Here is a 22,277-nt window from a genome sequence, read left to right as displayed (position 1 = left end):
AACGCCCAGATTAGTTCCAAACGGAACCAACACCACTTAATTCAAACTTTATTCAAACGCTTTCGTGTCCAACTCTTGAGCATTAATACGAAATCGAAGCTTGACATTTCCCTATGTTGTTGCACAAAGATATAGAAGCAAATGAAAACCTCTACGATACAAGGTACTTGATGTAAGAAACATCATATCCATTATAGCTTCATAGATCCTCCTTTAAACAGGGTATTTTAAATATTCAACAGCAGTGTAAATGGGTAACGTCTGCATCACTATCCAGTTTCTTACATAGAACATACCCTGTGTTCTAATGAGGAAATACATTTTAGTGAATAACACATGGTCTACAATGTAGTTTGCACCAAGAATGCTCCTTAGCTACATTTTGACGCCAGCCTTTCAGTACCTAGAACACTCAGGATGCAGGTTACAGGCCGTCAGGTTTCATAAGCTACGGGATGACGCCCCAACATGGCCAAGAGAGCAGCTGTGTCAGTCTTAGCAATTTTAGAACATATTTCATAGAACCTATGTGGAGAACCACAGTTATGTATGACTCAACACATATGGGGGCAGTTCTGCAAAAGAGAGCAACTGGTTGGTCAAAGATATTTCAAACATGGACATTCCTCTTTTCAAACGAACATTTTGTGTGACCTCATTTTGGACTGGCAACCTCAAAAAAATACCCGTCCTTATCCGCAAAATATAGCTCTGCTTGTAAATACTATTACAGAACAGTTTACAAGGCAGAAAGCCGAACTGTATCCCTTTTACAAATAGTCGAAAAGGTCGACCTGGTCAGCCATCTTGATCTGATCAAACAGTACTATACTATCTATGCATTGATATCACACACCTTCAGTAGTAAAACTCATTGGGAAGCACAGATTAGATCATTTAACATCTTGCAATGAATGAAGTGTAGATATACTGCAAAAATGGTTTTCCTTAGCTTACACATCGTTTACATTGATGCCTACGTCGTCTCGCTCATATTAGGTTACAAGACTAACAACCAACATCAATTTACCTTAAAGCTTGAGTTTTCAGCTGACACACACCTGCGTTTCCCTCACGTACAGTTCCGTTTAACACAAAGAAGTGTTAACATGTGAAATATATATTGTAAACGTTAACTGCTTGCCATAACCTTCTTGACGAACTTTCGACGCTACGCATACCCTGCAATTTGGAGAATGTGAACTTGGCACCACGCTATTTTTCTTCGGAAATTCTAGACGCGGAACAGTACCATGTAGTCTATACGGCACCGGCTTCCCGGCCTCCCAATAACAGTAAAAATACATGAAAATTCAGGGCATGTGGGTCTGTTTTCATTTCAGTATTATTAGCTCCCAAAAGCGCCCAATGTGCAATGTCAAGTTTACTAATTTAAGATTGTAGGATGGACTTGAACATCGAATTAACAAAGTGACCAATAGAATAAAGGACATAATTGTGAACTAACCAATAGAACATCATACACATGCTACCATGCCCTTAAACGGCACATTGCTTTGACATTTCACACTCATGAGATTCGCGTATATAAGACAGGGACGGGCACTGATCTTTCACAGCTTTGCCAGTTGAAGGTAAGTGTTTGAAGAAGACGTGAGCCTTCAAGTGTACGTTTGACTCACGTGTTCAGGGGGGGAGGGGATCCTTTAGACGAGTTATTTATTCCAAAGTGGGGTTTTAAACTTGCCGAATGAGTCTGATTTGTTCGTCAGCTGCAACGTGTCTATCATAGGCATATGACACGTATTAATGTAATTCTTTCCTGCCGTGACTCGTTATGCAAACATACCAGAAATTCATATGTTTGCCAGAATATCGTTTGCGCCGAAATGGTTTCACATTTTGAAACTGTTTATATTCTTATTTTGACGATTCTTTCACACCAAATGATTCAGCTCAACCACCCTTTCCTGCATGTAACATCTTTCATTTGATCTTTTATATTGTATGACGCCTTTGGTTTTCTTCAAGTTGTACTAAACTTTCTGTTGACTCTTTTCCCTCCTTTCCAAGCTGCAGTGTCTCTTAGTTTCTCCTTGGTCTGAGTCTCCAACCAAAGAGCCACCATGCCTGCCTACGGTCCCTCGCTCATGGACCAGCCGTCCGAATGGTTCCTTGCGGGTAAACCAGATGAGATGCGAAAGCTGAAGACGGCTCCCTACGATCCTAAGAAGAACTTCTGGGCTCCTGATAAAAAGGAGATCTTTGTCAAGGTCGAGGCAAAGAGCGAGAAAGGTGATGACGTCACCTGCGTGGCTGCTGGAGGAGCGGTAAGTTTTTCTTGTGATTGTCACAATTTACGTGTGGTTTAATAGCAACAGGTTGGTCCTATATCTCTTTCCTTAATCAAAAGTTTTCATTCGTGACAATATTCAATAATATGTGTTCAAAACTCTTCGTTTGTGGAAATGTCGAGGTGTATAATCTCACAATAGTACTAAATACTTTAGTATTTCGGGTCGTTGCGATTTGTCAAGGTCAACAATACTACATTATCCTGTTCTGTGTACTTGAAGACATGAATTTATGAAGTTATGAAACTTCCTTTGCCACCAGACTGTTGTCGTCAAGAAGTCCAAGCTGCTGCCACAGAACCCGTCCAAGTTCGCCTGCGCAGATGACATGGTGAACATGACCTTCCTGCACGAGGCCGCTGTGCTGGGTAACCTGAGGGAGCGTTATGAGAACACTCTCATCTACGTAAGTATCCTCTTTTCTTTATCGTGATCGTCATCCACGTCAGGTGTTAACGATATGTACAGCGATAAGCAAATATTTCTTTTATAGGGAAAGAACAACAACAACAAAAAAACATTGCCCCTAAGATAAATGTTTCGCTTTTGTTACCTGTATGGGAGCAAGACGCAATGTCTTATCTGCTGAGACTCAAAGATATGGGTGTTTGGTTTACTATGGTTATCAACTAGTTGCTCTTTGTGTCATTAAGAGACAAGATCTTTGTTAAAATGCGCAATGTTTTTACAGACCTACTCCGGCCTGTTCTGCGTCGTGATCAACCCCTTCAAGCTCCTGCCCATCTACACCGCAAACGTGGTTGACACGTACCGCGGCAAGAGGCGTACGGAGGTGCCGCCCCATCTCTTCTGCGTGGTGGACAATGCCTACCAGAACATGGTGTCAGAGCGTCAGTGCCAATCCTGCCTCATCACGTAAGGAATTTTTAATACTCTATACATTAATGGTTTAAAAAGTTGAACATTACTGCCTTTTTGATCCGATTCTATCTGAAGCGTAACTTTAATACCTTTTGGCGTTTTGTAACGTTTCTACTAAATCTTGCCTTTACTGCAGTGGCGAGTCTGGTGCCGGGAAGACTGAGAACACGAAGAAGGTTATTGCGTACCTGGCCATGGTTGCTGGAACTCCCGGTGGTGGCCAGGAGAAGAAGGTAAAACGTTTCCGTCAAATTCGCTACACACGTCAAAGTATCTGTCAACAAATGCACGCACATCCCAATAACTATAATCTAATTAAAGTCTGATTATCTCATTTGTTCATGGCTGCTTCGTGTTAGTTTCACCCTCCTTTTATACTTCTATGCATTTTTGTCAACACTCGTCTTTACCAAATTCATTTCTTTTGCTGCCAGATCGGTCTAGAGGAGCAGATCGTGCAGACTAACCCTGTACTGGAGGCTTTTGGTAACGCCAAGACTGTGAGGAACAACAACTCCTCCCGATTCGTAAGTACTTCCGTGCACTGATTTGTCCTTAAGCCTTGTATTAGACAACTACTATTTGTATTTGTACTGTAAACGACGGAGGTTCTGCGATGAAATATGGTTTTAATTTGCATTCTTTTATTCCTCATACTGTTTGCAAAGTGTTCGTTTCATATCGTTATGTAAAGGAATTCTTGTATATCTGGTCAATTGTCTTTTTTACATTGTCTTTCATATAGGGTAAATTCATCCGTATCCACTTCACCAAAGTTGGCAAGCTGTCCGGAGCTGACATCGAGAGCTGTAAGTATCACTGCAATCTCTACGTAGAAAATCTAAATCAGAATTGAACACGAAAATTGGCACTTCAAACATGACGTCTCGTGTAAAACAAAACTTTCAAACAAATATCACAATAGATAACTCTAAAATATTACTATTTGTAAGTTTAAATGACACTCACAGCATGACGTCTCCTTATAACAGATCTGCTGGAGAAGTCCCGTGTTGTGGACCAGCTGCCCGGCATGGAGCGTGGTTACCACATCTTCTTCCTGATCATGTCCAACGGCATCCCGGCTGTCACGGGTAAGTATGATCGTTGACATCCTGGAGAATAGAAGTACAGTAAATGAGTAAGCCGAAAATGATTGATAGAACTACTAACGACGGATAGTGGTATCCTTTACTGATATGAAAACTTCTAAAATAGTTTTAATATATGACTTCAGAGCGCATCATGACTGGCACGGACCCCTCCGTGTACCACTTCGTGAAGGAGGGTGTGTACACCGTGGCCGGTATGGACGACCAGGAGGAGATGCGTCTAACGGACGAGGGTTTCGACATCCTGGGCTTTAAGAATGAGGAAAAGAACAGTGTCTACGACTTCTGTGCCGGCATCCTGCATATGGGAAATCTGAAGTACGTGGACAAGAAAGAGCAGGGAGACTGCGACGATCCTGCTCGTAAGTACAATCTACTTTTGTGGTCGTTCACATCAAGAAACGTAAAATACTGATACACAGCTGTATCTTATGTATGTCATTTTTTTATTATAAATGAAAGGATATACACAAGTTTGTACTGTAGTCCAGTTACTGTATCATATGAGTTATCAATTGCCCCATTGCAGCTGCGGAGAAAGCAGGCCGGCTGTTCGGCGTCGATGGCATGCAACTTTTGAACAACATCTTGAAGCCACGTGTCAAGGTCGGCAACGAGTTTGTCACGAAAGGCCAGACTGGCCAACAGTGTATGAACTCCACTAGTGGCTTGGCCAAGGGTATCTATGGCAAGGTCTTCAAGTACCTGATCGACGTATGTAACGTGACCCTGGCTACTGAGCACGAGAGAGCCTTCTTCATTGGTGTGCTGGATATCGCTGGCTTTGAGATCTTCGAGGTGACCTCTTCAGATAAACCTCACGGCGAATGAAATTCCTTAGGATGATTCACATTTCTATTGTTACATTGGTTGGCGAAATCTTGATGCCTCGTTTCTGTTGCAATACTTATAGTTATGACGTTATCCTTACAGCTCAACAGTCTCGATCAGATCTGTATCAACTACACCAACGAGAAGCTGCAGCAGTTCTTCAACCACCACATGTTCGTACAAGAGCAGGAGGAGTACAAGGCCGAGCAGATCGAATGGACCTTTGTCGACTTCGGGATGGACTTGGCGGCCTGCTTGGAACTGATTGAAAAGGTTTTTTTTTACAATCTTTCTTTAACATGTTACAATTATTGCTGCCTCTGCCTTTCTACACATTCCGGGGAGCTGATCAGTGACATGTAACAGCATGTAGGTCATATCCCGTGGTTGGTATCACGCTGAATGATGATGCCTTTTGTCATGGATGTTAAATCACCACTAATATGACACAATGTCGTGTGTTTACAGAAAGGAGGCCTGTTGCCAACGCTGGAGGAACAGTGTATCATGCCTAAGGCCTCTGACCAGACCTTCATCGAGAAGCTGCACAACACTCATCTGGGCAAGCATCCCAAGTACGGCAAGCCCAAGCCAGGCAAGAAGAAGTACGAGGCTCACTTTGAGCTGGGTCACTACGCCGGACCTGTGGCCTACAACATCTCCAACTGGCTGGACAAGAACAAGGACCCAGTGAACGAGAGCGCTGTCATCACCCTGAAGGGCAGCAAGAACCCGCTTATGCCTTTCATTTGGGCAGACTACCAGACAGCAGAAGAGCAGGCTGGTCAGTTATTTTCAAATAACTGTTTGTTTTATTAACACGCTCAAACATATTCATTTGGGTTGTGCTGCCAATCTTGGTGATTTTTGTGATACAATATTCTATCATACTCTTCCAGCTGACAAAAGTGGCGGCAAAAGGAAGAAGAGCGGTTCCATGCAGACTGTTACCAGTGTTCACAGGGTAAGGTTTCTACTAGCAGCTTACACATAACGAGTAAACGGGTATCTGATTTGCACTTCAGCATCACTTGCATCATTAACGCCTCAATGAAAACCCAAAGCTTCGTTACTTCACTCTGAGTATTCAATTCCAATAGGAGCAACTTGGATCCCTGATGGCCAACCTCCACGCCACCTACCCCAGCTTCGTGCGTTGCCTGATCCCCAACGAAATCAAGACTGGTGGTATCATCGACGGGCCTCTGGTCTTCAACCAGCTGACTTGCAACGGTGTACTTGAGGGTATCCGTATCTGTCAGAAGGGATTCCCCAACAGGAGTATCTATGCCGACTTCTTCGACAGGTGTGAATACCACATTGTATGATGCTTTAGCAAAAGTTGTTTCCGTAGGGTCAGTCAATAAGACATCAAACACTGAACTAACAAATCTTATCTACATCTACAGGTACAAGGTCCTCGCCGCTGATTTGTTCGATCCCAACGAATTTTTGGAGGGTAGGGAAGCCTGCCAGATGATCTTGGACAAAATCAAGCTTGAGAAGGCCAGGTATTCCTGTGGTCTCAACAAGGTGTTCTTCAAGGCCGGCACCCTGGCTATCCTTGAGGAGATCCGCGAGGAGAAAGTCAACGAAATCTATGTGAAAATGCAAGCTCGCGTCTTAGGCAAGCTCCAGCGGAGGAAGTACATGAAGCTGTGGGGTTCAAGGTTAGTGGTCAAGTTTTGCCGAATGACGTACAATTTCAGCCTGAATAATGACTCATTGCCGATGATTTTACATATGGATATCTTTGAGCGAATTCATATAGTACTTCAATCCTGAGGACAAATTTGTCAGATATATGTTATTTTATCCTCTTTAGAGCTGCTGTCGGCACACTGCAGCGCAACATCCGTGCATGGTTCAGGCTGCGCAACGACTGGTGGATCAAGATGTACCAGGCGCTGCAGCCCAAGCTGACTGGAGGCATGGCAGAGGAACTGCTCAAGGAAACCAAGATAAAATTCGCGGTACGTTATCAAACGTTAGGGTTTTTAACAACCACTCTTGAGTATTAGAACCAACAGGCCATTTACCAACAACATAATTAACGACATTCGAAGAAGAGCTGTTCCATGGATTGTCGGATACCTTCTAATGTAGAACCGACACAACAATTATCACATTCGTTTTCCTGATCAAATATGTCGACCTGAATGTAGCCGATCAGTCAACAGTAAACAACATCGTCAACTACAAGACAAGGTACTCTGATTCTGTGACCTATTATTTGGCATATTATAAATCTCGATCCTGTTCAGTGTGAACGTTTTCTCAATTACATCTCAACAAATGGCGAGCCTTTTGAAACATGGCAAACATACGTACCTATAAGTAAACACAGTATACAAACACTCTGTGTATGTGTATGTGTGATGCTGTCTGGTGATTGTGGGCTAAAGAACATGCTAACTCCATTTTCCTTTAGGCAATGGAAAAACACTATGAGAAGGTTACCAAGGATCGGGCTGAGTTACAAGCAAAGTACAACGACGTCCAAGCCGCCAAGGACAAGATCAATGAGCTTCTATTCAACGTAAGATTATTATATGCCTATCTATAATACATACGTTGTGATACTATGGTGGCAAAGAAACCAAGGTATAATTAATTAAAGTCTTGGCCTATGACGTAACTGTACCCATCCAGAGTTTAATTGAAGGAAAATAATGAATAGCATGTCGTGTGCACGCAAAACATGTTCAGATATTATTCCCATGACCATCATTAGAATTAGATTTTCTCTCTATTGAATAGACTATCAAACATGTAGTATCCTAACAAAACTGGTTAAATTCCCTCCATAGGAGAGAGACATCATGCTGAACGGCGAGGAGCGCGTGAACTCCCTGCTGAAGGAGAAGGCAGAACTGGACGCTCAGCTGCAGGAAATCGAGGAGCGCGTGGAGGATGTTTCCGACCAGAACAGGCAGATGGAGTCCAAGAAGATGAAGGTACATCACAAGCATACCATGAGTCCACCTAAGCCAGTTCTCATATGCATCGTCAAACACAGTCCCATTTCATAATGTTTATAAATATATCTTGGGAGCTAAATTTAGCCCATTAGTTTCAAAAGAAAATATTGGCTGTCGCAGATTCAGAAAAAGTATAGTACTGTTTTTCGAATTCGGGCATTGCGAATGATTTTCCAACATTGACCATTTCTTTTATTTACACAGGCGGAGCAGGAATGCGACGAGATGAAGAAGGAAATTGAATCCATCTCGCTCAAACTAAGCAAGAGGGAGAAGGACAAACAGGAGGTGGAGGACAAACTGCGCGCCATGACTGAGGAGGTGGCCGTGAACGACGAGCTGATCGGCAAGCTCGGCCGCGAGAAGAAGAAGCTGGAGGAGCTCAATGCGGTAGGCTCCCCCTTTTTTGCTCTTACATCGCTTCCCATTTCAAGAATCCTTTCGGATTTCAATTATTTGTAGACTCGAGACATAATGTTGGGTAATCAGCTCACTTACATCTATCTGGTACATTTCAGCAAACCCTGGATGACCTCCAGTCCGAGGAAGACAAGACCCAGAACCTCACCAAGCTCAAAGTCAAGCTGGAGCAGACCTTGGATGACGTAAGATGCACATTATATTCACTCCATGCTGGGATAATGTCAACTTCTGAGAAAACGTTCAAGTATTGGGTCATCTCAGAGTAAATATATCGAAATAAATTTGTTAAAATCTAAAAAACATATTGACATCATTTGATTTTTCGTTCTGATTACCTTTTGGAAATGCTGACATTTACGCCCTTAACTTTAGCTTGAGGACAACCTGGAGCATGACAAGAAAATCCGTGCGGATGTTGACCGCGTCAAGAGGAAGCTGGAGAACGACCTGAAGAACGCCCAGGATCTGGTGATTGAACTGGAGCGCTACAAGGTTGAACTTGAGGAGAAGCTGAAGAAGTGAGTGTTGATCAACGTTGCGTAGATTTCTTAGCTGTAGAACAACACATCTCAGCATAAAACACCTCTTACCAATAGTTTAAGATAACAAATCGCTTTGCTATGGCCCGTACAGGAAAGAGTTTGAGATCAACGCCCTGAACACTAAGGTTGAGGACGAGACTTCCCTGGCAACTCAGCAGCAGAAGAAGACTAAGGAGCTGCAGGGCAGGATCGAGGAGCTGGAGGAGGAACTGGAGACAGAAAGAGCAGCCCGTGCAAAAGTACTATACAATGGCATATATGAAGGGTCGATCTTTTAAATGAAGCTACTATATATATAAATATACATGTATATATCACAGTATGCATGTCTGGTGAGGTTACTGTTGGGTTCACCGTCTGTGGTATGCAAAGTTCTTGGATTCGAAATGAGAAATTGTTTCAATAGAGCTGCACAATCAATAACACACGCGTGTATATAATCAACAGCTGGAGAGGCAGCGTGCCGAACTCTCGCGTGAGTTGGAAGACATCGGTGAGAAGCTTGAAGAATCTAGCGGTGCGACAGCTGCACAGGTTGAGCAGAACAAGAAGCGCGAGGCTGAGCTTCAGAAGGTAACATATTATGATATTGAAAAATCTTGGCTGTTCTTTTTGTTAATGGCACACTTATAAATTACAGGAACAACCCAGGTGCATTCGTGTTTCAAATAGTGTATTGTCCTGTGTATACATCGACCTGCGTGTGGTAGGACAATAAAGAAGATTATATGTTGTAGTGACGTTGCTGCAAGCCCATTGTCATACGTACGATCACATAATAGGTTCGTCGTGAGCTGGAGGAGGCTACCATTGGCCATGAAGCTGCCACCGCCAGCTTGAGGAAGAAGCACAACGACACCGTGGCGGACATGTCTGAGTCAGTCGAGAATCTGCAGAGGGCCAAGGCCAAGCTGGAGAAGGAGAAGAACTCCCTCAGGGTGGAGGTCGATGATCTGGCTTCCAACGTTGAGCAGGTCACCAAGCAGAGGGTAATCAATCCTGACGTTCTCGCTATTGCTTAATGGCTTCGTTATTTTAAGACTACTATTGGTGAAAGATCTTGTTATTATATTCACATTTTTCCGCAAACGCAGTCTGAAAAGCCATCAGAGGCTTAACTTCGAAATCACATTCAGATGATTTGAAGTAACCTAAAGACTTTCTGTATTAACAAAATACGTTCGGATGATTTGAACTAACCTAAAGACTTACTGTATTTAAGGTCCAAGCTGAGAAAATGAACAAGCAGCTTGAAGATCAGCACGTGGAGGCCAACCAAAGGCTGGAGGAGAATGCCCGTGGTGCACAAGAACTGGGATCACTGAAAACACGCTTGACCGCAGAGAACAACGACCTGCAGCGCCAGCTGGAGGAGTCAGAAGGAATTGCAAACCAGCTCAGCAGGTACACATTATGTATATGTTGTAAATGCGTAAGGGGGAGGATTTTATTGAAAAAAGTATTGTCGACTTGAGAGACAAATATCTAAGCAGATGTTTATCTTTCAATGTACAGAACCAAGAGCATGCTTACACAACAGATGGAGGAAGTCAAACGACAGCTCGAGGAGGAGACCAAGGGAAAGAACGGCCTAGCTCACCAGCTGCGTGCTACTCAGTCAGACTGCGATGCTCTGCGTGAGTCCCTGGAGGAGGAGCAGGAGGCCAAGTCCGAGATTCAGCGCAACCTGGCCAAGGCTAACTCTGAGGTGGCGGCATGGCGCTCTAAGTATGAGACCGACGCCATCCAGAGGACCGAGGAGTTGGAGGAGGCCAAGAAGAAACTGGCAGCCCGTCTGCAAGACGCCGAGGAGCAGGTTGAGTCCGCCAACGCCAAGTGTGCCAGCCTGGAGAAGACCAAGAACAGGTTGGCTGGCGAGGTGGAGGACCTGATGTTGGATGTGGAAAAGGCCAACACACTGGCGTCTCAGCTGGAGAAGAAGCAGCGTCTGGTCGACAAACAGATGACCGAATGGAGGATGAAGTGCGAAACTCTGGGCGCCGAGTTGGAAGCATCCCAGAAGGAACATCGCGCCTACCAGACCGAGCTTCTGAAGCTGAAGAATGTCTTCGACGAAGGCGTGGAGGCTCTTGATGCCTTGAAGAAGGAGAATAAGGTCTTGCAAGGTATGTATTGGAACAAAAAACTATTTTGTTATACTGTCGGTCGGGCTCACTTCCGCCAGCCTTCACCATGTATGGTTTATGTAATCTTTGATTTTTTTCTCTCAACAGAGGAAATTAACGACCTGAACGACCAATTATCGGAGAGTGCAAAGAACATCCACGAACTTGAGAAGACCAAGAAGCGCCTGGTCGTTGAAAAGGAGGAGCTCCAGAACGCATTGGACGAGGCTGAGGGCGCTCTTGAGATTGAACAGGGCAAAGTAAGTAGGTAGCAAAACGTACTTGAAATACATCAGGTACGCGATGCAGCAAATAAACAAATGGTTGGAAATGCTTTAATATCTTATTCAACACACTAATTTTGACGACTCGTCTCACAGGTTGTCAGAACTCAGCTTGAACTGGCTCAGCTGAAGGGTGACATCGAGAAGAAGATCGCCGAAAAGGAAGAGGAGTTTGAAAGCTCACGGTGAGTGGTGTGATTTGTAAATCTATCTAAAAGTGGGAATCAAAAGACAAGTGTTTTAGTTAATAATCATCTATCGACTTACATAAGTCAGTACACATTTCTTTGTCTTTGTAAAAAAAATAGAGGAGTCTCTACTGAGTAGAGCCATGTTTCACAATTACTCCCCGTCCTAAGCTAGGTGTAAATTTATTTGTATCCTTAAGATTTTCCAGACTTTTGATGCAGTTTATATCTTTAATGCTCTAGTAAAAACCAGGCTCGTGCCATGGATAGCGTGCAGGCCTCTATAGAGATCGAGACAAAACAGAAGGGAGAAGCACAACGAGCGAAGAAATTCCTGGAAGGCCATCTCAACGAGGTTGAGGTTCAGCTGGAGACCGCCAACAGGTCCAACGCTGAGGCCAGGAAGACCATTGCCAAGCTGCACTCCCAAATCCAGGAGATGCAGGTATCTCATTATCTTTGTTGATGAGGAATAGATCGATCTATGTATCGGCATATGAGAAATTCAAAGTAAATGTTTGTTACATAAGGAAAGAAATTAACCATAGTTTCCTTTTCTTACAGGTTACCATTGACGACGAACAGCGGCAGCGCGATGAGATCCGTGAGCAGTACAACATGTCTGAGCGCAAGTGCCAGATGCTGGTGAGCGAAGCTGATGAGGTAGGTACATGTATTTAAACATTTAAGTTATAGATTTGACGAAAAATTAATAATCCTTACGAATTTTAATCATCCCTATCCACATTCTGAGAGTGTCCACGCTTTGCCTGACATATTCCACTTCAGGTGCGAGGCGCACTGGACAACGCAGAAAGAGCTCGTAAGGTCGCTGATTCTCAGCTAGTTGAAACCAACGAGAGGCTTGGTGAGCTGAGCACACAGAACTCAGCCCTGTCCGGACACAAGCGGAAGCTGGACGGTGACCTGTCGCAGATCCAGTCCGAGCTGGAAGAGGTCATCAGTGACCACAAGAGTACAGAGGAGAGGGCTAAGAAAGCCATGGCTGATGTATGTATAGTTTGCCTACTTCGGCTATAATCATAACTTGATTTTTAACAATTCAAACGATAACATCCCGAAATGAACACAAACGAAGATATTGTTCTATACATTTGTGATAATTATCATGGGAGTTCATATGTCTCAATGAAAAGGGTTCTGTATTAAAGTGATCTCCTTTACAACTAGACATCCCGTATGGCTGAGGATCTGCGTGTGGAGCAGGAGAACTCTCAGCACGCCGAGAAGGTGAAGCGAAACTTGGACGCCAACATGAAGGACCTGCAGCGCCGCCTGGATGAGGCTGAGGCCATCGCACTCAAGGGAGGCAAGCGTGCCATCCAGAAGCAAGAGAACAGGGTAAGCATGGAGTATGGCTGCTCTGTCTAATCATTTGCTACTTCAATATCAGATGGATTATCAGTACAAACTCAAAGGCATACAACCTATAACGTGATTAATATTCACCGTCTTCGTTTGGTGATCTATTAGATCCGCGATCTGGAGAACGAGATTGCCCACCACAGCCGCCTGCACCAGGAGGACCTGAAGCAGCTGCGTAAGAACGAGCGTCGTCTCAAGGAGATGAGCTTCCAGGCCGACGAGGACCGCAAGAACCAGGAGCGCATCCAGGAGCTGGTCGAGAAGCTGCAGCTGAAGATCAAGACCTTCAAGCGCCAAGTGGAGGAGGCTGTAAGTATCCCCTTCTAAACAAAATAAATTCGGGACTTGAAGTTTCGAAATGTTTTAGTCTTAGATTGTGTCACCTGACATAACAATTTCAAATCACTTTTACTCGATACAGGAGGAGCAGGCATCTTCCAACATGGCCAAGTACCGCAAGACCCAGCACGAGTACGAGGACAACCTGGAGCGTGCCGAGATCGCCGAGAGCTCCCTCAACAAGCTTCGCTCCAAGTCTCGCGTGTAAACCGACAACCAGTCGTGAAATCGCTTCGCTTTGTGCTATCGTAGACTCCTGATTACCTTATCCTGCTCTGTCTTTCGTTTCATCTGTTGGTAATTTCATCTGAATCCTGCAATAAAATGTGGTCCCACTGCTACCTTGTCTCTCGTCACTGAAGTTAAGGTTAATGGATCAACGAAATAGATCATAGTGGATCTTTGGGCCCCCCCGGGGATCAAAGTTGTTAATTGGATGCAGTCGCTCTCAGGGTCTAACCCACACGTGGGATCCCCACTCACTCCCGCCATCAGATCTTAGGGAGCAGGCTGCAGATTACAAAGACTATAGAGTCTTGTAAGTAACTTGGCAAGAAAACAAACATTGGAGCCGAGTAAAAGATCAAAAACCATACATGTCAGCAGAATAACGCAATCTTCCCAAGGTACCTCATACCTTCCAAAAACTAAATAAAGCAGACCCCATTCTTTGAAGACAACAATTAGTACATTAGAAAGCAAACTCTAGGCGAGACAAAAGTTGACGGAATGAAAACCTTATAAAGCCGGAAAGTGCATTCTATTCTGAATGGAATGGAACTTACAGAGTGAACACACACAGTATACCCAGCAAATACAAAACAGCACTTGCATACACAACACTAGTCTGACGGAACCTTGAATATGCTGCAACAGTATGGAATCCATGTACAGAAAAAATGATGATGGACTGGAAAGGATACAGTACCAAGCTGGAATTATAACTACCACTACTATAAGCTTGCTAGTATAAAAAAAACAACGAATGCAGTCCTACAAGGCACTTATGTAAGCCTGTGTGGCATTCTAGTCAATTTACTTCGGCTCACGGTCTCCACTGAACAGTCAGTCTGGGGATTCTCACACTGAAACGGTCTGTAATTTGTATATGCGTTCAGATGGCCTAGCTCATTACATGTCATGATCACTTGTTATTTAGCGGAGACTCTCTCTCTCTCTGTCATGTCCAGACAACGCATTATATACAAACATTAAAAAAAACATTGGTGGACATACCGACTCTTGGTGGTCCATCGTTGATCAATGATGACATTCTGCATGTTCGGAATCGGTAGGCACACGTACTTTCACACACTTGCTGCATCGGAGTACCAAGTACCTACAATCAACACAGACAAAAAGGTCAATATTTCACATACCAGCGCCATCAACCAAGCAGGTGTTCACATTTCTGGAACTGTCATGACTAATTTTCGTCTGGAGTTAGATGCGTAAAGGTTATGTTTGGATGGTTGCTCGATGGTCGAGTACCAGTAATAGACTATTGCCCAAACGTGCTTACCATAATACATTTGTAGTGAATACTTGGCACAGTGGTGCAGATGTAAGAGGCACATCTACAAATGTCCACAGGCAAGTACTCATCATTTAAGGACTAATTAACAATCGGTGCTAAGAATAGAATGAAATATAACCATAGACACTCACTACCAGATTTCCACATTGATAATAAAACGAATGATGAAGGGCACAGAGGATCTCAGTAAATACGTTACATTACACATAGATTGTCATTGTTTTCTTAGATTCCTAAAATAGGCACCAACTATGTCAGACTCGACATAAGGTAGTCTTGCATCTGGTGCTGACATTCCCTTAGACATAGATCACTGTCAACGTCATCACAATCTGATCCCGGTAAATGATTAAAATCTTTCTGCACTTCGAAGTTCAAGACGAAAGAGTACCATTAAAGACCTGTGATGTGTATAAAACTTCTTACTTCACTGTTTGACGGCAGTGTTATTGAATTTGTATCACAATCAGACCGGATATGCCATTCCTTACAGCATTTTCTTGTTGATACCAAATTTTATATTATATTTGTCCAGTCCTTATTAGATTCGTGTAAGGACAGCTTTATGGCTCTGTTCTTCTTTCATGCACATCGTCTAAGCACTGATTATTTCCAGATTTGAAGAGAGATATGACAGCTTGCATTTAAGCCTTTGCTTCCATGGTATCTTATGAATTACTATCAAATCTATGTTGAACCCGAAAATGAATTATTTGACAAAAATGAAATACTAAGGAAAAGGCTCAGACTTTTGCTTCAAAAGTATTTAGCTATGTTTGGAAGTGATGAGGCTGAATTTAAAACTTTCAGCTGGCGTGAATTGCTCAGATGCAGAAGGAGAAGTAAGTAATTGTCAGGGTATAAAGTAAAAAGTCCACGGAAAAAGATATTATAGTCACTATAAGAATTATGCCTGACAGGTTACATCAGTTTGAAGTTAAGAAAATGAAGCCATGTCCTAACATGCAGCGTATTAGCAACTTACTAAATAGCAATTTCTGACTACACCCAAGTTTTTCAAAGATTAGTTTATCCTACCATCCTCCCATATACATGTACGTCTGACCAAATGACCAAATAAATATCAAAGAAACAAAGAATCAACTTGACTAGAGAATCAACACTGACCTCGACTTTTCCTGTTCGACTGCGACTGAACACGATCATAAATGCACACATCCTGCTATAGTATAAATCCCATAAAAGATTGGTGCATGCTTATTATTGGTTGGTATTCTACCTTAACCTTGACGACAACAGCAGCTGTGTGATCATATTTCACACATGCAGCAGTTATATTGAGAACCAAGGTTATGGATGACATGGCAAATTTCATGGCAGTTACGAGACACTTGCGGGAATAGTTATGTAAAAAGAATGGCAAAGGTCCATACGGTGAAAGTCCAACCGCTTTTGAAACTACTTTTGGAGCAATATTTTCAACGTCGCTCAAACATGTTTTGTAGCTTCTTCTCTTTGGGCCCAACCCCAACAAACATCACCATTAACAGCGAATCTTTGCCAAGTCGTACAAACTTAAAAGCTTTCGCGACCAAAACGTGGAGACTAACACATAGACCGTTAGTACGAATCGACGACTGGCATTTCATTTTATCTTCACACAAAAAAATCAAGAAAGAATGTGAACCTTCGACTTACAAGACTGTCGCATTTTTAGCTTCATAAATGTAGCAGTTAAGCGGAGAAATTTGAATATCTAACTGGGTGAATAGTGCAGACGAACGAAAACGTCTGCAGATGTCTAAATCGGAGCTCTTCGTTACGAATAGGAAGACAAACATTAAAGAACATATAAAGTATGCTTAGATTATAAATATATGTGTATGCCTCAGTTTGATCAGAAATGCTCTTGATGTAAGTCATCGGGCGCTAGCACCTCCGATTCCAGCCAATTCCTGTCTGTCTCGACATCAGGTGTTCACTGGAGCGCTTAGTTCCAGCAAGTACTAGTTCGGACACATACGAAACACACGATACACTTGAAAGAAACAGGAATGCATGTACACTTGAGGTGTACATTAAAGGCTTGATTGTCAAGATCATTGTCTTCTCTAAACCGTTTGAAACCGTAGAAACTTAAATGATGGTGTTTCACGAAGCTTTCAAATGACGCTCTAACATAATAAAACAAAGATTACTTAGTATATTGTACATCTGTCTTTATCTTTAGGCAACTCCGTTTGCCCCTACCAGACGACTTAACCAAAAGTACTCTCTAACAATATGCCAACACTACTTTTCAACAATCTGCAGAAGTGACATTGGCCATTCTCTACATTACAGAAGATAACATTACTAGTAAATCACATCACATTATAAAACCTATTACATCGAAAATAATGAGGAACGTAGGAGCAAAATCCAATGGAGAAAGAGACACTGACTTACTCGTTCTCACGACCACAGTGCGCTGCAATAGTATGTTTTGCTATGACATTGAAGAAAACACAAAAACACAGTCGTGCGCGTTTTGTATCTCATATTACTTTAGCCTAGCTGAGATGAAGAGAGCAGCTGTCAATCTAAGCAACTTAAGACTAAGTTTGGCCATGACATCAGTTATGTGAAAAACTCCAGTTATGTTTGTCGTGCGAAGTTAAATTCAAGTCGAGTAAGACACACTTGTGGGGACAGTTATGTGACAAGAATGCAGCTAATGGAATACGAAAGCCATTAAAAACGCAAGTCACCTTTCTTTGAAATATACAAGTCACTCAAATTTCCATGTTTACGTTAACGTCCAGATTAGTTCCAAACGGAACCAACACACGTTTAACTGCGAGACTTTATTTGCCATCAAGACGAACAAGCTAAGAATTAACTGTCTAAAACGCTTTCGCAACCAAGTCTTGTACATCAATACGAACTCGAAGCTTGACATTTCCCTATGTTGTCGCACAAAGACATAGAAGCAAATGAAAACCTCTACGATACAAGGTACTTGATTTAAGAAACACCGTGTCCATTATAGCTTAATGGATGCCCCTTAAACCAGGGCATATCAAATATTCAGCTTGAGTGTAAAGTAGAAACGTCTGCAAATATCACCATGGAGTTTCTTGCATATAACACATGCCCCTTGTTCTAATGAGGAAATGAATTTTAGTGAATAATACATGGTCTACAATGCAGTTTACAGTAAGAGCGTTCCTCGGATACTTTTTGACACCAGTCTCCAGTATCTGGGACACTCGGGATGCAGATTAGAGGCCGCCAGGTTTTATAGTTACGGGATGACGCCCCAACTTGGCGAAGAGAGCAGCTGTGTCAATCTGGGCAATTTTAGAACATATTTTACAGAACCTATGTGGAGACCCTCAGTTATGTATGACGCAACACATATAGGGACAGTTCTGCAAAAGCAACTGGTTGGTCGAAGATATTTCAGACATGGACTTTCCTCTTTTTAAACGAGTTGTTGCCTCGTTTGGACTGGTAAACATATGGCTTGGGCATCCAGCTTCGTTTAAGATTTGCCGAGAAAGAGAAGTAGAATGGACTAACGTATTCTCAAAAGCATGCCTGTTAGTAACCTCAAAGAATACCCATCCCTATCTGCAAAATATAGCTCAGCTTGTAAATACTGAGCAGTTTACAAGGCAGAAAGCAGAACTGTATCCCTTTTACAAATAGTCGAAAGGTCGACCTGGTTAGCCATCTTGATCTGATCAAACAATACTATGCATTGGTATCAAGCAATCTTCTGGAGTGCAACACTTTTGGAAACTCATTGGGGAGTAGCACAGATATATAACAGATCATTTAATAGTTTGTAATGAAAGAAGTGTAGAAATACCGAAAAAAAGTTTTCTTGCACAGTGTTTACATTGATACCTACGTCGTCTCGCTCATATTAGCCAGGTTAAAGGACACACAAACAACATCAATTCACCACAAAGCTTGAGTTTTGAGCTGAGCCAAACCTTTGTTTCCCTCACGTACAGTTTCGTTTAACATAAAGAAGTGTTAACAGGTGAAATATATATTGTAAACGTTAACCTTATCGACAAACTGTCAACGCTACTCATACCCAGCAATTTGGAGAATGTGAGCTTGGCACCACGCTGTTTTTCTTTGGAAATTCTAGACGCGGCTCAGTACCATGTGGTCTATTCGGCACGAGCTTACAGACCTTCCAATAAAGGTAAAAATACATGAAAATTCAGGGCATGTGAAGTATATTTTCCTTTCAGTATTATTAGCTCCCGAAAGTGCCCAATGTGCCATTCTGTTTAACACAGCTGAGAACACAGTCAAGTTTACTAATTTAAGATTGTAGGATGGACTTGAACATCAAATTAACAAAGTGACCAATAGAATAAAGGACATAATTGTGAACTCACCAATAGAACATCATACAAGTGCTACCATGTCCTTAACGGCACATTGCTTTGACATATCATACTCATGTGATTCGCGTATATAAGACAGGGACGGCCACTGATCTTTCACAGCTTTGCCAGTTGAAGGTAAGTGTTTGAAGAAGACGTGATCCTTCAAGTGTACGTTTGACTCACGGGTTTAGGGGGACGTTTATTCTTTCCACGAGTAATTTATTCCGAAGTGGGGTTTTGAACTTGACGAATGTGTCTGATTTGTTCGTCAGCTGCACCGTGTCTTTCAGTGGCATATGACACGTATTAATGTAATTCTTTCCTGCCGTTGCCTTGACATGGCAGACATACCAGAAATTCAATTATTCAAACATACCAGAATATCGCTTGCACCGAAATGATTTCACATTTTGAAACTGTTTGGATTCTTACTTTGACGATTCTATCACACCAAATGATTCAAGATCAAGCACTCCTTTTCCGCATGTCAAAAACGTTCATTTTAGCTTGAACTGAATCTATCCTTTGTATGACGTCTTTGCATTTCTCAAAGTTGTACTGAACTTTCTGTTGACTCTTTGCCCCTCCTTTCCAAGCTGCAGTGTCTCTTAGTTTCTCCTTGGTCTGAGTCTCCAACCAAAGAGCCACCATGCCTGCCTACGGTCCGTCACTCATGGACCAGCCGTCCGAATGGTTCCTCGCGGGGAAACCGGACGTCATGCGAGCGCTGAAGACGGCTCCCTACGATCCTAAGAAGAACTTTTGGGCTCCTGATAAAAAGGAGATCTTTGTCAAGGTCGAGGCAAAGAGCGAGAAAGGTGATGACGTCACCTGTGTAGCTGCTGGAGGAGCGGTAAGTTTTTCTTGTGCTTGTCACAATTTACGTGTGGTTACGCATGGTTGGCCCTATTTGCCCTTTTCTTAATCAACGGTTTTCATTCGTGACAATATTCAACAATATGTGATCAAAACTCTTCGTTTGTGGAAATGTCGAGGTGTATAATCACACAATAGTACTAAATACTTCAGTATTTTGGGTCGTTGCGATTTGTCAAAGTTAAAAATGCTACATTATCCTGTCCTGTGTACTTGAAGACATGAATTTATGAAGTTATGAAACTTCCTTTGCCACCAGACTGTTGTCGTCAAGAAGTCAAAGCTGCTGCCACAGAACCCGTCCAAGTTCGCCTGCGCAGAGGACATGGTGAACATGACCTTCCTGCACGAGGCCGCTGTGCTGGGGAACCTGAGAGAGCGTTATGAGAACACTCTCATCTACGTAAGTATCCTCTTTTTCTTCAACGTGATCTACAGCCAAGTCAGGTGTTTACGATATGTACAGTGAGCAAATATTTCTTTTATAGAGAAAGACCAAAGAAACAGCATTGTCCCTAAGACTAATATTTCGCCTTTGTTACCTGTATGGGAGCAAGACGCATTAGAACCAATGCAATGTCTTATCCGCTGAGACTCAAAGATGTGGGTGTTCGGTTTACAATGGTCATGAAATAGTTGCTATTTGTGTTATTAAGAGACAAGATCTTTGTCAAAATGAGCCATCAATGTTTTACAGACCTACTCCGGCCTGTTCTGCGTCGTGATCAACCCCTTCAAGCTCCTGCCCATCTATACCCCGAACGTGGTTGACACGTACCGCGGCAAGAGGCGTACGGAGGTGCCGCCCCATCTCTTCTGCGTGGTGGACAATGCCTACCAGAACATGGTGTCAGAGCGCCAGTGCCAATCCTGCCTCATCACGTAAGGACTTTTCATACTTTATACATCAATGGTTTAAAAGGCTGAACATTACTGCGTTGTTAATCCGATTCTATCTGAAGCGCAACTTTAAAACTTTTTGCGTTTTGTAACGTTGGTACTACATATTGCCTTTACTGCAGTGGCGAGTCTGGTGCCGGGAAGACAGAGAACACGAAGAAGGTTATTGCGTACCTGGCCATGGTTGCTGGAACTCCCGGCGGTGGCCAGGAGAAGAAGGTGAAACGTTTCCGTCAAATTTTGTACACATTTCACAGTATCTGTCAACAAATGATACGTGCACGTACATCCAAATAACTATAATCTAGCAAAAGACTGATCATCTCAATTGTTCACGGCCGCTTCGTGTTATTTCACCCTCCTTTTATACTTCCATGCATTTTTTGTTAACACTCGTCTTTACCAAATTCATTTCTTTTGCTGCCAGATCGGTCTAGAGGAGCAGATCGTGCAGACTAACCCTGTACTGGAGGCTTTTGGTAACGCCAAGACTGTGAGGAACAACAACTCCTCCCGATTTGTAAGTCCTTCCGTGCACCGATTTGTCCTTGTATTCGACAATTTTTGTTTGCATTTATGCTGTAAACGACAGAGGTTCTGCGATGAAACATAGTTTTGATTGCCTGCAGTTATTCTTCATACTGTCTGCGAAGTGTTCCTTTCATATCGTTATGTTAAGGATTCCTTGCATGTCTGGTCAACTGTCTTTTTTTTTTTTACATTGCCTTGCCCACAGGGTAAATTCATCCGTATCCACTTCACCAAAATTGGCAAGCTGTCCGGAGCTGACATCGAGAGCTGTAAGTACCGTTGTGATTTCTTCAAAGAACAATTGGTCTATAGTGTACTGTCAAACCTCAATATAAACAAGGCCACAGGGCCTGATGGACTAAGTAATAGGCTTCTGAAGTGTATAGCACCTTCAATAGCACAACCACTGTCGCATTTGTTTCATGTTTCACTAGAATACGGCTGTTTTCCGTCAACTTGGAAATTTTCAAATGTTGTCCCTGTGTATAAGAAAGGTGATAAGCAGGCCAAAGAAAACTTTAGGCCTATTTCACTCCTGTACATGTGCTGTGTGTCCAAAGTGTTTGAACGGATAGTTCATGCCCCATTATCTGCTTACTTACATGGCAACAACCTGCTAACCGATCGAACTTCTGGATTTACCCCCGGAGACTCAACAGTTAATTCATT

The 22,277-nt window shown here is 42.8% G+C and overlaps 2 protein-coding genes across 2 annotated transcripts in view; both read left to right on the top strand.

Moving 5' to 3' along the window:
• The first annotated feature begins 2,016 nt into the window (after positions 1 to 2,016).
• LOC118415484 (myosin-7-like) lies at positions 2,017 to 13,750 on the top strand. Its single transcript, XM_035820143.1, has 33 exons — positions 2,017 to 2,291; positions 2,578 to 2,721; positions 3,007 to 3,191; positions 3,334 to 3,430; positions 3,632 to 3,724; positions 3,943 to 4,006; positions 4,190 to 4,291; positions 4,435 to 4,671; positions 4,839 to 5,107; positions 5,243 to 5,413; positions 5,609 to 5,924; positions 6,040 to 6,104; positions 6,241 to 6,446; positions 6,550 to 6,810; positions 6,966 to 7,113; positions 7,572 to 7,679; positions 7,951 to 8,097; positions 8,326 to 8,511; positions 8,640 to 8,726; positions 8,917 to 9,062; positions 9,178 to 9,325; positions 9,534 to 9,659; positions 9,869 to 10,075; positions 10,309 to 10,490; positions 10,602 to 11,212; positions 11,321 to 11,472; positions 11,593 to 11,681; positions 11,928 to 12,129; positions 12,249 to 12,347; positions 12,474 to 12,695; positions 12,876 to 13,046; positions 13,179 to 13,379; positions 13,492 to 13,750. Exons 1-33 carry the CDS (start codon positions 2,088 to 2,090, stop codon positions 13,615 to 13,617), a joined length of 5,772 nt encoding a protein of 1,923 aa, XP_035676036.1. The 5' UTR covers positions 2,017 to 2,087; the 3' UTR covers positions 13,618 to 13,750.
• Positions 13,751 to 19,878: 6,128 nt separating this feature from the next.
• The window catches only part of LOC118416241 (myosin-7-like), a 14,304-nt gene continuing 11,905 nt past the window's right edge, over positions 19,879 to 22,277 (top strand). Inside the window, exons 1-6 of the mRNA XM_035821326.1 lie at positions 19,879 to 20,154; positions 20,437 to 20,580; positions 20,875 to 21,059; positions 21,200 to 21,296; positions 21,505 to 21,597; positions 21,814 to 21,877. Of these exons, the coding sequence (XP_035677219.1) occupies positions 19,951 to 20,154; positions 20,437 to 20,580; positions 20,875 to 21,059; positions 21,200 to 21,296; positions 21,505 to 21,597; positions 21,814 to 21,877 (787 nt within the window). The 5' untranslated portion in view covers positions 19,879 to 19,950. The remainder of the gene's footprint in view (positions 20,155 to 20,436; positions 20,581 to 20,874; positions 21,060 to 21,199; positions 21,297 to 21,504; positions 21,598 to 21,813; positions 21,878 to 22,277) is intronic.

The sequence above is a fragment of the Branchiostoma floridae genome, chromosome 5 (assembly GCF_000003815.2).
Source record: "Branchiostoma floridae strain S238N-H82 chromosome 5, Bfl_VNyyK, whole genome shotgun sequence".
Classification (NCBI taxonomy): Eukaryota; Metazoa; Chordata; class Leptocardii; order Amphioxiformes; family Branchiostomatidae; genus Branchiostoma; species Branchiostoma floridae.
This window is presented reverse-complemented; position numbering and strand designations above follow the sequence as displayed.

Bases quoted from the DNA above. Each gene is read 5' to 3' on its own strand.
- LOC118415484 (XM_035820143.1), top strand. From the start codon at position 2,088: ATGCCTGCCTACGGTCCCTCGCTCATGGACCAGCCGTCCGAATGGTTC. The intron at 3,192-3,333 runs GTAAGGAATTTT...CCTTTACTGCAG, and splicing joins TGCCAATCCTGCCTCATCAC to TGGCGAGTCTGGTGCCGGGA. The intron at 11,213-11,320 runs GTATGTATTGGA...TTCTCTCAACAG, and splicing joins GGAGAATAAGGTCTTGCAAG to AGGAAATTAACGACCTGAAC.